Here is a 16134-nt window from a genome sequence, read left to right as displayed (position 1 = left end):
CAGTCGCTTTGTTCAGCGCTCGGCTTGAGCTGTGCAGTAAGACGTCATCAAAGTGTGAATATGAGGCGAATCTGCATTTGTGTGGAATAACGTCAGATTCACTCCACATGTATCTGTGTTCATCTGGATTTTCCTCCTGTTTCACTTTTAAAATTGTTACAGCTCGAGGTTTGTTATTTTCAGTGTATAAGTGTCAAAAACAACCCCATTATTTTACATTAGCCTAAAATATATGCAGTTCGCCTCAACAGGTTTCCCAAACATCCTTATGGGAAAAATTATCTTGAAACCCAACGCCTTTTAAACTTAACACCAGTCCCAGAACCAATTGATGTTGAGTTTCAAAGTACCACTGTATAGACTTAAATATAAGTGTGGACTAGACATGGATGGATGCTAGTAGAGTTGTTACAATACCAACACTTCAGTGATCTGGTGCCAGTGGTAGCTTAGTTTTTAAGGCGTTGGACTAGTGATCAAAATGTTGCTGGTTTAAGCCCCATCACTGCCAAGTTGCTGCTGTTGGGCCACTGAGCAAGGCTTGCCTTGTATTCACAGTTAGCAATCTGATACCATATCAAAAATAAAAGATTATGCTTAATGGAATTTTTGCTTAATATTAAACAATAAAGCAAACACTGATATGTAGCCTTAAGAATCTGAACGTAAACTTACAAGTATCCGGATTCACTGGGGTCACTTAATCTTTATTGTCGTTATAAGTTACATTTATGACATGGAAGATGTTTCAAGTTATGGGCTACCAAGTATCATAAAAGTAGAGCTGCTGTGCTTAATAGTGTAGCATACCCAGCAGTGGACTTATTTCATTGAGTTTTGTCCTTGATAACAGCTTATCTTGTCGAATGCCTTATGGAGTTTAACCTACGCAAACACTCTAGGCTCATCTGACTCATAAACTAAGACATAAAAAAATGGAAACTACAAAACCCACAAAGTACTCAGTGGCAGGTGTTTCCAAGTTCTTGAGGTAATTGGTAAAGAATTAGGGCACCCTATTCAGCCAGTTAATATATCTAAAATGACTAAATGCTAACTAACCAAATGTTTGTTTGGATATTTATAGATGGTACATTACCAGAAAATGCCCTAGCAATATTGATAACACCATAACATGTGGACAGTATAAACACCATGAGAAATCAGAAAGACTTTGAGAGCTCTAGTACTAGCAACTGGTATTTTGGTAAATAATATAAACTTTCAACAAATTTTAAATTACAAATATTTAATACCATACATGGCATTTAAATCCCAAATCTACTTAACACTTCAAACAAATACTGACCTCCTATTTATCTTCCTCTCTGCACAGAAACCTACCTCGGGCCATCTTCATCTCGATCCCGTTGGTGACGTTCGTTTATGTTTTCGCAAACATTGCCTACGTCACCGCTATGAGCCCTCAGGAGCTTCTGGCCTCCAATGCTGTCGCCGTGGTGAGTCCTGAATCAAACCATCTCGAAATAACTGGTCACCTCTGAGCAGAGCTGAGTTTAAATGAAGCTAATATATGCAAATCATTACTGACTAGAAAGTGTTTGCTAAGATTTGTTTGCAATATCATGAGACATATCTAAGTATCAATTAAGTTCACCTTCTCACAATTGATACTTGCATTGACTTCCTAATAGAGCCAATGTGCCACCTACAGATATTATATCACACACTTTGCTAGATTCAGTACTACTGGTTAACATTAATCATACAGAGGGCATTTGGCAGACCACCGCTGAGATCTTAAACTTTAAAGTTCTCATCTCTGCCCTGCTATTAGCCGGCTGGGTGAAACACAGACATTATTGGCTATGTCTGAGGGTGGGAGGGTAGGCTGAATGAATTCCTTCATTAATGCTGCAAGTGCGGCCTCTGCTGACTGGCTGGTAATGAGCAGTTTGTGACTCTCTGTATATGATTCTGATCCCTGTATAAACCCGCCTTGGGCAGGTTAAAAGAACTACAAAGAGTCAGAGAGGAGGGGGTGTGTTAGGTACAGCCCTTTTCATTTAGGCCAGGGTTTTTTTTAACCCTGAGCCAAAAGATTGGGTTGCAGAGAAAAATAATAATAATCAAAAAATTGTATGTGAATGCCCCCTTGTGAAGGCTTTATGTTACATCTTGTAAACCACAGTGGGATCAGATTGTACAGCGAGAGAAAGATGTGGGCCGCTTGGAAAAAAAAGTTTGAAAAAACCCTGATTTAGGGTATGCAGCAAAGAGAATTGGATATGACTACATTGGGAGATACAGGGGAAAATGCAGAAAGAGATTATATAATAATAAAACATTCATACAGCAGGATTATTATTTCCTTCCACTCTCTCACGCTCTGCTTTGCACTTTTGGTCTTGTTCGTTGGTTCACCACTGTTTTGCTCTCTCCCAGACATTTGGTGAAAAGCTGCTGGGAGTGATGTCATGGATCATGCCCATCTCGGTGGCTCTGTCCACCTTTGGGGGAGTCAACGGCTCCCTCTTCACCTCCTCTCGGTCAGTCTACATCACTCCATCTATGCATTCATTCTTTGTGATTACATGTGAACACAGGACATCATCTTGTGCCCACTGTCTGGTCTCTGTCTCATGTTGTGTTCACATGCAATGTCAGTGTCTTTTTTAAACACTGACCTGGCAGTTCAGATATGTCTTCTAGTCGTGCCGCTGTCTGTGATCCCCGTCTGTCTTTCTTTGTCATTCCCCTTTGTACTGAGTCTCCGGTGTCTTTCGCTGTGTATATAATTCCTTCCAATGAAATCATTCTCCTTCTCCTGACAGGTTGTTCTTCGCTGGTGCCAGAGAGGGTCATCTTCCCAGCCTTCTAGCTATGATTCACGTGAAGCGCTGCACCCCAATTCCAGCTCTGCTCTTTACTGTGAGTCTTACATACAGGAGAAATTAAGTGATTACACTGGGTAAAAAAAAAGTTCAGTTTCAGCACCAAAATGCTGCCAAAATAAAGAAGTGGTGAGAATCAGCTATACAAAATTTGCTGAATTTTCATTTTTTAAAGCAGCCATTTTTTTACTGCCACATGATCTTGGTGTATGTAATCAACTTTGTGCTACTATAAGGGGTGAAAGCATGTAAAATCCAAATTAGGTATGGTTTAAAATGGTCATTCAATTAAAATGTTTTATTAAAACTAAATTTTTTTTTTTTATTTAACCTGGGCTTAAGACACTCGCAACATTTTTATATTTTATATTTTTATAAGTTTGTTTTCTGTTATTTAATTGTTAATATTAATAATAATATTTAATAAAGTAACCATGTTAACATTTTGCTAACTTTTTTGCTAAGATTTTGCTAACATATTTTTTTAATATATTTATTTTTATTTATTTTATTATTTATTTATTTATTTATTATTAATATATTAGTGTATGATAGTTAACTTTTAAATCTTTTTTACATTATTGGGTTATAATGGACCACTGAATAATGACAGAGAAAAACAGCACCAAATATTTCAGTAGGATTTTTGTAAATATTTCAAAAGGTTTTTTATTGTACCAGCAGTGTTATTCAGGCCTTTTTAGTGACCCAAATTCCTGTGCACACTTTTGCTAAAACAATGCCAAAACAAAAGCCTTTTTTATTAATGCAAATTAATCTTAAAGATGTTCTTCATTATGTCTAAAACCTATTATTAATTATGTGTACCCATTTTATTCAACACAGTTTTTAAAAAAATATATTTTAGTAATACAATGATTGAATGTGGCTGTCCTAATTATTTATGCTGAAAATGAAAGTACTATTGCATTTGCAAAAATATTTTTTTACTTAAAGGAAATTAAATAAATTGTATATAACAGAACAATGAATTTCATGACATTGTTTCTGGGGACCCACATCACAGAGGACCTCTCCTGGACCACAAACACCATCGCTCTGGTCAAACAAGCTTAACTGCAGCTATATTTTCTGAGAAAAACAACCTGAACACTGAGTTTTTGGTGACGTTCTACCACTGCTCTGTAGAGAGCATACTGACTTACTGTATTAATGCATGGTACGCCAACTGCACAGTAGCAGACAGGAAAGTCCTCCAAAGGGTTATACACACTGCCCAAAAAATTAGTGGTCGGTCCCTGCCCACACTGGAGGACATCTTCAGAACTTGCTGCCAAACAGAGCCAGAGGGATTCTGAACGATGCAACTCATTCTGGACACTTTATAGGATTTTAAGGACACGCACCTCACGACTTAAAAACAGTTTTTTTCCCCCCCCGTACCCCACCCACCCATCTCACCACTATTGTAAGCTGAAGTGCAATAATACTGTTATTTAAACATGTACCATGCAGCTACACTTTTTCATATGCTTATATATATATATTAATTAATTCATTGTATATTCATATTACTTAAATCACAATGACATGTAAGTGAGGGATTGTAGAACCTGCTTTTTCATCACTTTACAGCCAGAATATTCCATAAAGTAAAGAACTATGTGAATGTCTGCTGCCATCTGGTGATTAATACCGGGATAGTACATTCTCATTATCGTTCAGTTTTAATTTATTAGCAAACTTTTGGGGGGCAAATAAAAAATAGCCAAAAACTAATTAATTGTAATTAGACAGCTTTAATTAGACAACGCCCATATTCTGAAACAAGAGTTTGATTCTTAAAGTGATGGCAACCATTTGCTGGTTACTGAGTTTTAGGTTCCTATTTTACTCTCTAATACAGATTTACACATTTTAAAACTCCAAGCCTCAACTTTAAGAACTGTATACTAGCAAACTTCTCCTGTAAACTTTCTTTTTAACTGTAAATGTGGCTAAATCGTGTCGTTCCTTATTTCTTTCTTCTGTGTTTTCTCTTGCCAGTGTATCTCAACCCTCTTGATGCTGTGCACTAGTGACATGTACACACTGATCAACTATGTAGGCTTCATCAACTACCTCTTCTATGGTGTCACAGTCGCCGGGCAGATTGTACTGCGCATTAAACAGCCTGACATGCAACGACCAATCAAAGTAAGTCCTGAGTGAAAACTGTCCTTGTTATTATGTCAGCTCAACACTCAGTTCAAAATATTCCAGTAGCTGAGTCTCAGGGCCAGTACTGAATGTGATTACATCTTGGGAAGGTTGGCTATGAACAGTACAACAAGAAGTATGGATTTATCCTAAAACCTTCTAAAAACCTGAACTGACTGAACTGACTGAGTATCTACAAGAGTGGCAGAGACTTTATTTTTTCCAAACCATAAGGAATTTTCAACAAAGTTAAAGCTGGAACAGTTCTCTGACTGTTCATGAATATAAAACTAAAAGCACACATATGAAGTCAGACAAAACAAAAACTGAACAATAAAGACTATAAACAAAATTCTTTTATATAAATATATATTTAAATAAGTAAAGAATAAACGATACTGCCATGAATGTACCCAATGTGTTCACATGACGTTGAACCAATAAACAAATCTAAAAACCTGCAAAACAGTGCAAACCTAAGTTAAAAAAAACTAGGCTTGCCATTTGATTCTGTTCTTGTGAAGGTGCTTCAATGCCCCTGTGCATTTTTCTCTTAATTATTTATTTTTAACTGTATGCTCTGAATTGTAATTAGCTGAAACAACTGGACCACCATTATTTAGCTTTATTTCCTGTAGAACAGTGGTCCCCAACCACCGGGCTGTGGTCGGGCCGGGCCACTGGTCCATGGGTCATTTATTACTGGGCCGCACAGAAAGAATAAATAATTAGAAATAGCTACAAGAGCAATTAAATTTCCAATACTCTTGGGGTGTTCGTGTCTCTAATCACCACTAGGTGGGAGCAGCGTGTCAATGCAGCGAAAAAAGCTCAGGGTTCCCACCAATTTTTCAGTTCTATAGTTCTTCTATAGAAGAACTAAATCTTGTTAAACTTCTTAAATCCTCCTGTCGGTCTATATCTTATATGAAGATATATTTTTTTGCACCATGGTCCGTTGGGAAGCACTGCTGTACAGGATTCTCTACAGCAACTAAAAGGATTATGCTTTGGAAATGACAACATTATAAACTTTCCACACTTACTTCACATTTAACTGATTTAATTTATCTGGTGGGTTTTATTTATTTTAAAAAAAGCCATGAGAGCATATGTGCATGATTCTGGGTGGGTGGATTGACACAACACACACTTTCCCACTGCATCCTATATTCTGTGCTATATAGTGTCTAACAGTACCATTAATGTTATGCTTATATAACATGATATTTTATACTTAGTGTGGTTCAGCACATTTTAAAGCCTGCAATTTATTTGGGTGTCCTTATTAAAAGCATAAATTGTCCTAAAAAGGCGGCACGGTTGCTAAGTGGGTAGCACTGTCGCCTCACAGCAAGAAGGTCCTGGGTTCGATCCCCAGGTGGGGTGGTCCAGGGCCTTTCTGTGTGGAGTTTGCATGTTCTCCCCGTGTCCGTGTGGGTTTCCTCTGGGTGCTCCGGTTTCCTCCCACAGTCCAAATACATGCAGTCAGGTGAATTGGAGACACTAAATTGTCCCTAACTGTGTTTGATATAACCTTGTGAACTGAGGAATCTTGTGTAATGAGTAACTACACAAAGTGTAAAACATGATGTTAAAATCCTAACAAATAAACAAACAATTGTTCTATAAAATTAAACAGTCTGGTCTGTCCCTGGGAAAATCCCATGCAGATTTTTCCAGACATTTGATCATATTAGAAATAGTCTGGCCCTGTGAGGGAGCATTTGTCTCACTGTTTAACTATATGTTAGATATAAAGAGCAAATTCATTGACCATGCTTGACTGTAAGCTTGCTTTAAGCTGTATCAGGTGTTTGGAGCAGAATAAACAATGCCGTTTTAGGACCTGAGCTGCTCATTTGTCATTTAAACACAGGTTTTAATATGAAACTTAGGACTGAGCTCCTTGAACTACTAGTTGGACTTTCTCAAGAATATCTGATAACACTGATCTGTGTTCCGATCTTAGATCAGTCTGGTGTGGCCGGTGATCTATTTGCTGTTTTGGGCCTTCCTGCTGATCTTCTCTCTGTACTCTGAGCCTTTGGTGTGTGGAATTGGCCTGGCCATCATGCTTACTGGAGTACCTGTCTACTTCCTGGGTGTCTACTGGGACAACAAACCTCAGTGCTTCAACACGTTTGTGGGTAAGTGGAACAGAACCTGTAGTTGTGAGGTGTCTAGTAATGGTAATAATGTCATGTAGTTCTTGTTTTACTCACAGTTGCTTTAGTGGTTTCCTGTCCTTTTGATTCATTTGTAAATAATATGTATCATATTTTATGCTATAAAATAAATAAGGACAGAACAGTGACTCACTGGGTAGTGCTGTCTCCTTACAGCAAGAAGGTTCTGGGTTCAATTCCCAAGTGGAGTGGTCCAGGTCCTTTCTGTATGAAGTTTGCAACCATGTTGCAGTCATGTTGCAGTCAAGATCCAAATTTACGTATGTGTGTGTGTGTGTGTGTGTTTGCCCTGTGATGGACTGGCGTCCTGTCCAGGGTGTTTCCTGCCTTTCGCCCAGTGAATCGTACCCTTCCGCGACCCTGAATAGGATAAAAAGGTGGTAATACAGACAATGAATGAATGATCTGTGTCAAGGAGGTCAGTGACATTCATTGTCTGTTTTACCACCACTGTATCCTGGTCAGGGTTGCGGTGGGTCTGATTCATTGGGCGAAAGGCAGGAAACACCCCGCATACACCCCGGGTGGGTGTGTGTGTGTGCACTGGTGGGTGTGTCTGCCTGCCCTGTGATGGACTGGTGCCCCGTCCAGGGTGTTACTGTGTGCCTTGCGCCCATTGAAAAGCTGGAATAGGCCCCCCGAGTCCCTAATTGGATAAGCGGTTAAGACAGTGAATGTTTTATTCCTACACATGTTTAATCATTGCTTTATTTTATTTTCTGCAGATAAAATGACGTACGTAGGCCAGAAGTTCTGTATGGTGGTCTACCCAGCAGAGGAGGAGAAATTTGATGATGGCTGTGGAGAAGGAATAGAGATGAAGGAGGAGGCTGCACCTCTGTCAGGAGCTACACCAAACTCTGCTGATTGCTAAACACCAGCACACACACACACTCAAACACAGGGTGCCCAACTGATACAGATACACACTGGTATACAAGGGTGTAAACTCACGATGCACACTAGTATGCCTTCCTGATTGCTGCATACACCTTTGCACATCTGCAATGACAATGAGGGTTGTAAAGCTGGGTGCTATAACAGTCCTAAAAACTTTTCACTTCCAACTGCTGCAGTAAGGATATTCGACTACATTCTATAATCACTCGTGTCCACTTTCTCTAGACCTGGCTGCCCAGTTCTAAACCCTCATAACTGAATCTACATAACACTGCTATCTAGGGAAAGTCTGGTTTGTGATACAGAATTAAATGTGTGTACATGTATTAACCTAGCTCAGTGTGATTGTTGCTGTAACTCATCCTTTAATAACTACTACTTAAGCCTTTATTACAGTTCTTTGATCCACATACACTCTCTCTGTTGTGTGTATATATACAGTTTCTCGTGCAGAAGTTTACATTCCCAATTAAGGGGTAATGACAGGTTCCATATTATCAATACATTTTTGTATACAAATGAGATATACACTCTGGATATAAAATACAGATTATTTAAGGGGAATTCAGTTGGCACAGTAGTCTAATGCTCTAGCCCATTACTGCTGAGATCTTAAGTATGAGTCTCAGCTGTGCCCACACAGACACTATTGGCTGCTGCGAATGTGGCCTCTGCTGGCTGCTCTATTGGTTTATTTACCTATATAAGTGAATGACACTGAATGCATTACTGCTCTCTGTGAGACCCCATCTCTGGCAGCATTCAGTTTCAGGTTGCCACCCCTGAAATTTACAATTTATCTTTAACTACTTTGGAAGTCAAAATGTACATTTACCAAGCGTGCATAAGAGTGAAGGTGGGTCTTAGAAAGCTGCATAAAAGGTCAGGGTCAGGATAGAGGTCTACTAAGGTGGAAGGGTTTACAGTTGGGTTTTTGGATTTGACTAGATTAAAGAAAAAGTGGGACTTTTATGCAGCTTTCTAAGACACATTTTTACTTTCATGTGCCTTCCGTAAATTTACATTTTGACTTCCAAAGTAGTTAAAGATAAATTGTAAAATGTACACATTTTCTATTTAGAAGAAGGCCTTTATTTGTCATTTATACATACACTGGTGTACAGTACAACGAAATTATTTTTCTGTGTATCTTAGCTCATTCAAAAGCTGGGGTCAGAGCGCAGGGTCAGCCATAGTATGACGTCCCTGGAGCCGAGAGGGTTACGGGCCTTGCTAAAGGGCCCAAGAGTGGCTGCATGGCAGAGCTGAGAATCGAACTCTCAACCTTTTTGATTGATGGCCCAAAGCTCTACCCACTAGGCTATGGTCCCTATTTAAAAACCACAGAGGATGTAAACTTTTGCACTGGACTGTATGTATGGGTTGTCATGTTCAGATCAAATCTTAGCTTAGTGCAGTATTAGGCTTACACTTTTTGTGAAATTTATAGTATGAAGATGCCATACTATAAGTTTTGATTCAAAAAAACTTCTTTGTAGATTCAGCTGCACCGATACACTAAGTTCCACTTCTGATTTTGAACAGGTTTTTTAATATTATTCCTATTTGCTTTTATTCTTAATTGATTGTTTATTTTGATTATGTTCTGTCACATTATTTTTGTTTTGTGTTCTCAGTCACTTTTTTCTTCTGTTTTCTGATTAATAACTATGGGATTTCATTTATAAGCTTTAGATAGTAGAGCTCTGTGTAAGAACCACATTTTGTGGTTTACATTTTTCTTTTTACCAGAACCCTTCTCTGGTGTGAAAACAGTTCTAGCTCTGGCTCTAATTGCCTTAATTATAATATAATACATAGATAACAGAGAGCCTGTGTGTAGGCATTTTTATCACTGTTTTTATCACCGTTAAATAAATGATTTTGTTTTGTTTCTAATATTTTTCAAGATAAAAAGATTCAGAAAAACAAAAAGGCTGTGAAATTTAATGCCGACATCTAACCTCTTTTTGTACTGACGGCACAGGCTGCAGATTTGACAATACAAATGAATAAACCGAATAAATAGCAGAATATACTATTTTATACAAAAAGGGTTTATTTTATACTCACACACCCAGAAACAACATGCACAGTTTAAACACTCATATGCATGTGTTTCATTATAATGTAAAATAGGTTAATTAAAGGCTTTATGTTCCATGTCCACCAGAGTAATATCTATTTACCTTTTATGTGGTGTGTGTTTATTTTTTATTTTAAGAAAATGACTTTTTTCTTGATGATATTTTTTCTTGGTGAAATTGTGGAAAGATGCAAATATTTAAAATAACAGTCGAAATGAATAAATGCTTGTCATAATATACTTCGAGCTAAATAAATTAGTTCCACTTATTATTCCAATATCAAACTTTGAACGTATATAGATGTAATAGTGATATTGATGTGGGTGCAATAACTTAATTATTATGAATTAATTAATAACTTAATAACTTTGTCACACTTTGTGTCACACGTAGTATAAATTCTAAAAGTATATAAATAAAAATAAGTGTTGCATTTCTAGTGGACTGTTCTAATGTGGTGTATATTTCCTGCACTTATCTTGGCAAGTAAAAAAATATTAAATATAGGCATATGTATCTTAAATTTAGCATTATGTGATTATTAAAAATAAATAAACTCCCTAGCAAATAAATCTCTAAACTCTTATTCGTTTTAATTAAAAGTATCTTAAAATATTTAACAGACCTCATTGATGACTAGCAGGTAGAACTTTCTACACAAGAGGGCGCTACTGGCACCTTCTTTGTGTGTTTTATTTATGTATTCAATGCAGTGTAATTTTCACTCACTAACGACTTAATTTCTGAAATATGGTAAATATTTTTAGAATAAATTAAGAATGATTTTAGTATTAAAAAATAATTTTTTGCAGTGTTGCTCCACAGTAATTAAATATGTATAATTCACCTATGAAGATGCTCTGCTTTCAGGGCTTATGAAATAGCTGTAGTGTCTGTGTAAGAATTCACTTGTGAAGATGTAAGGCTTCGTCTGCCAACTTTTTAGTAGTACATTTATATATTTAGGACTTGAAATGTTCACCAAACCCTTTAGTTCTTGTTCATTTCTTATTATTTTTCTCCATCAAAGCCATTGCTGAGTTATATACTTTTCATATACACAGATGCACATCACATTCATAAAAAGTAAAGAGAGCTCGTCAGGTTGTCAGAGGTTGTGTGTACACGTTCAGTGTGAGGTTTGCTGACACTGATTTGTTATGTGCCTGTGTGTTGATGTCAAGCATTTACTCAGGTCAGTGTTTCTCAGTCCTGGTCCTTGTGAATGCCTTCACATTAAAAAAAATTCCACAATGTACTACAATGTGTATTCCAAGGTAGAAAATTCTTTTAAATTTTAGTACTTCATACTTCTTAGTTTGGGTTATTCAATTCATTCAGCACTCCTTTCACACATACTGATTCAGCTAAATTAGAATAAGAAGGCTTCTCACAAGACTTTGAAGTATGTCTGTCAGAATTTGTGCCTAATCAGTTGAAAGAGCATTGTATGGCTGTGCACTGATGTTGGTCAATTGATGTTTCAGTTCATTTTAAAGCTGTTCAGTGGGGCTGAGGTCAGTGGAGTTTCTTTAAACCAAGCTTTTCTTCATGTCTTTAAAGATCGTGTTTTGTGCACAGAGGCACAATCATGCTGGGATAGGAAAGGGCCTTTCCTAAACTGTTGCTGCAGTTGGAAGCACATTATTTATTTTATATAATGAATTGATTCCACCTGTCAGTAAAAATAGCCGAAACACACAAATGTAATAATTAGAAGGGGTGTCCTAATATGTCTGTCCATATAGAGTTTTTCACATGTCTTAAGTCAAAGAAAATGATTTTGTTATCACTGTGGCTTTTGCATTGCAATAAAAAGTCCATGGGTCAGGAAGTAAGGTAGTTTAGGGGTCGATGCAATATTTAGCCCTTTAAATGGGCTAAAAAAATAAACATTATGTTCTATGAATTACAAACAGCTCATGGTATAGGCAAAGACGCTGACAACAGTGGAAGAACGTATTGTACTGAGGCAATAAAGCTGATTACTGACTTTAAAATGATAATTGTTTTTATATTTAGTCTTGAAATGATTATCACAATTTCTTAAAATACTATATTCTAATAGAGATTGAGACAAGACCAAACCTAGTTCATAAACAATCAATATACTTATTTAAGCTCAAGGTAATGACTGAGCCTAAACAGGGCTTAACTGGCTGTGTTGGGGTCTGGTAAATATGAAGCGTAGGGGACGACAAGGAGCAGGATAACACTACAATGAGCACCACTTAGATGAGTGCCAATTGTTTCCTGTGCTTTCTTAGTCAGTAAATGTGGTCATTGTGTGTATGTGCTGAATAAAGAGCAATAGAATGTTTGCTAGACTAACTTTAAGGACAGAACTCGAGTCTTAGATTAAAATAATAGGAAAATCCTTCAAAGTATGTGTAGAAATATGTATTTTAAACATTCTTACAGTATAATATAAACAGAAATATTTAAATTCATAAATCATCACCACAAGCAACATCGTTTATGTCGTGGAAATGTGACATGAATCATCCACATGAACAAAGGACACCATGTCAAACTATTTTAAAGCCCCCCCATGTACATGAAAGTGGATTGGTTGTATGTGTGTGAGATGCCCTGCAACAGACTGCCACTTTGTCAGGGCTGTATTGCTTTTTTGTGACAGTGTTTCAAGTTAGGCTCCAGACCTGAGACTCTATATTCACCTTCTGATTGATTCTAGTTATTCTAGTTTTTTATAGGTCCAGCACTAACAAAAAACTCTGGGCACAAGGCACAAAAGACACTCATTCATTAATTTGGTTACTTAAACTCCAATCCAATGCACCTACTGTGTGATTTGGGAGTTGAAAGAAAACCTGTGTGGTTACAAGGAGAACATGCTAAACTTCTCACATACAGACAATGACTGGAGACAAAAATCAAACCCAGATCCTCAGGACTGTCAGGACATGTAGCCGTGTGGTACAGCTCTACAGTGCTGACTGGTTACTGAAGATGACTTAATTTGCTTTGAGGATGGAAACATTATCAGTCAATATTAAGAGCTCAGATATTAATTAGCATCATAGTAAACATAGGACCATAAATAGATGGGCTTTTTATAAAGAAGCACTATTGCTACTTTTAAAAAAGTTTGGAAGTGGTATAGCATTAGATAATTTTATTAAACATTAATTGAATTTTAAATTTTCCAGTTACTGAGGTAAACATATTAGATAACAAACTGTAAACTAATTCTACTAAGTCAAAAGGGACCTCTATATCTTTGCTCATAACTGTGGCAACTGTTAAACCGTCAATTTTCAAAATTCCTTCACCTGAACGTTGTAACTTGCAGTTGGAAAAACAGATAATTGATGTTGAACTTGGTCATAAACTGACATTTTATTGTTCTCAGTTAAAGCTGTCATGTATCGTTAATATGAAAATATCATTGATTGTGAAAATTATTATTTCACATGCTATTGTAGCTACGTGCTTAAAGTGTGGTGGGCAATATAATAATTCTGAATGCAACAGTGAAAAGATTCTTAAAAATGATCAACATTTGCTCTATGGTGAAAGGAGGTCTCTTTTTGACTCATTGTCTATAATGACTTAAAAAAGTCCAAAACACATTGCCCTACTGCTGCAGATCTACTTCACTCTGAACACACCATGTCTGTCTACACTGCAAAAACCCAAAGATATTTGAATAGGTGCCACTTAAAGCCAAGCCATGCAAAGTGATTATGTGACCCATGACCATGGCTGGATTACTGACCGGGCCAGTGGGGCCAGCGCCCAGGGGCCCTTGAGGTCAGGGGGCCCTGGGGGGGGGGGAGGAAGCCCTGGCCCAAGGCCCAAGGCCCAAGGCCCAAGGCCCAAAACATTTTGCGATGCCTATCAACATTTATGACACAATATATTTTTATTTCCGAGGGCCCTCCATTTAAAGGATCCTCTGACTATTAGGGACTTTGACCCCAGGGCCTCTTGGGGGCCCTAGCCATGCTTTTGGGCCCCTTATGAAAATGGATGAGGCGTTGTGGCACTGCTCTGACTTCGACTTCTGGCTATTAGGGGTCCTAGGAAAGAGGGGGGCATATTTTTAGAGGGCCCTGGTTATGAGAGCCCCTACCAGGGGGCCCTAGAGAAGAGCAGGGCATACCATTAGAGGGCCCTTGATCACGAGGGCCCCTGCTATGGGGCTCTTTGCCCAGGGGCCCAGACTATCCTTCATCCGTCCTTGCCCATGACAGAGCTCTTTAAATGTGTCCACAGAACACGAGTGTACCCACCGACAGCAGTGTGTGATTTTACTTCAAGTTATTTTAAATGTATGTGTCACATTGTGTACATGTATAATGTTTTGTTAGATTTTGTACTTGCTCACTTTGCTCACGTTGAAGATTCTTTAAAATGGCATTGCCATCTAACGTGCTGGTTTACTGTCTCTGCTGATCTGGTTTCGTATTGGTTTTGTATTGGTTTTGTATGTGTAAAATACTAATAAATCTGTATAACCAAACTATGTTTTAGGAGTGGTTTGTAGTTTGACACGGTTAAGATTTGGGGGTTAAACATCGCCACCTACTGGAGAGTGGAAATTAGTGCAGACTTGGACGTTTCAAAGTGCTGTTCTGTTTTAATGTGTATTTAAATTCGTGTTTTAGTGTATTTACTCGTGTTTACATTTGAAAATTACATCATCCAACATGCCACTTTTCTCAAGATTTTTAAAAAGTCTTCTTTGTTCCAAACCTTTGCATAATTAGTACTGAGAATAATACTGGCCTAAAACAGTTAACTCTGTTAAATTGGATTTGTCTTGTTTTCTGATTTGATTCACTGATTTTATTTTATTAATTTATTTCTGAGTAACTGCATTGATTTAAAATTTGGCAGAAGGATGGAAAGACTGGATTGAAGCAGTTTCTAACACAACCGGTAAACTGTCACATTTGTTTATTTGTGTAATACCAGAAAAAATGGACTAATGACATTGAGTGATCGTGTCACTGTTTTTTCTTCTTTTGCCTGCTCCTGTATTTTAGGGCTCACCACAGTGAATCATTCTGGTCCGCATACCTGATTTGGTAGTTTTTACGCCAGTTGCCCTTCCTGACACAGCCCTTATTTTGTTATCCTGGCTTGGGATCAGCATTGAGAGTGGACTAACAAGTGTACCTCTCACTGGCTGGGTTGTTCAGTAAACCTAGAAATATTTATGCTGATGCACCATTTTTGTGTAGCATTGCTGGAACAAACATCTAGATAGGCCAGAAGCATTTTGGAAACATGTGATGTGGAAGCAAAAAAGAAAATTGGCCCCAATCAACACAGGTATGTTGGGAGAAAGCATTTGATGTAAACTTTTGCTCTAGGTGGATTTTGTATGCTTTGAATGTTGTGTGGCAGTCCATGAAAACACTGCAAAAGTAGATGAAAGTTTGGATTTTACTTCTTCTCGTTCTTTCAACTGTTACCATTAAGGGCCGCCACAACAGATCATTCTTGCCTCCATCTTGCCCTGTCCTGAGCATCCTCCCTCACCGCAAGACAATGATCCAAATAATACCTTAACATCCACTATAAACTCCCTTTAGGAAACACAAGCTGAATGTTTCAGAATGGCCCTTAACTTAGAGCTTGGGGGGGATGTGTGGGGTCTTCAAACGCTGTGTAAGGACCCTGATTGGCAGATAGAGAGGCACCTGTGCAGAGTGCATAGGTAAGAAAGGGTTCTGCAAAGGGCTGCGCGTGGGTCGGAAGAGGGGTGAGCAGCAATATACCCACCTCGACAACAATCAGGGATCCCCCAGCAGCGGAAGACAAATTGACTACGCTAAGTTGGGAGAAAAATGCATAAATAAAATAGAAAAAACAACAGTTTGCAGTAAATTTGTAATTTGGCTAGGGGTGTCTAAACCTTTGCACCCTTTTTTTTATATTCGTTTAATGATTAAAAACTCAAACAGAAGA

The 16134-nt window shown here is 37.9% G+C and overlaps 1 protein-coding gene across 2 annotated transcripts in view; it reads left to right on the top strand.

The window, feature by feature from the left end:
• Positions 1–8438, top strand: part of slc7a8a (solute carrier family 7 member 8a) — a 37681-nt gene extending 29243 nt beyond the window's left edge. For both annotated transcript variants that reach the window (XM_062994336.1, XM_062994337.1), the window contains 6 exons: positions 1337–1460; positions 2407–2510; positions 2796–2892; positions 4863–5012; positions 6988–7165; positions 7930–8438. In XM_062994336.1, coding sequence (XP_062850406.1) covers positions 1337–1460; positions 2407–2510; positions 2796–2892; positions 4863–5012; positions 6988–7165; positions 7930–8078 — 802 coding nt within the window. In that variant the 3' untranslated portion in view covers positions 8079–8438. The remainder of the gene's footprint in view (positions 1–1336; positions 1461–2406; positions 2511–2795; positions 2893–4862; positions 5013–6987; positions 7166–7929) is intronic.
• The last annotated feature ends 7696 nt before the right edge of the window (positions 8439–16134 follow it).

This window comes from Trichomycterus rosablanca, chromosome 4, assembly GCF_030014385.1.
Source record: "Trichomycterus rosablanca isolate fTriRos1 chromosome 4, fTriRos1.hap1, whole genome shotgun sequence".
Lineage (NCBI taxonomy): Eukaryota > Metazoa > Chordata > Actinopteri > Siluriformes > Trichomycteridae > Trichomycterus > Trichomycterus rosablanca.
This window is presented reverse-complemented; position numbering and strand designations above follow the sequence as displayed.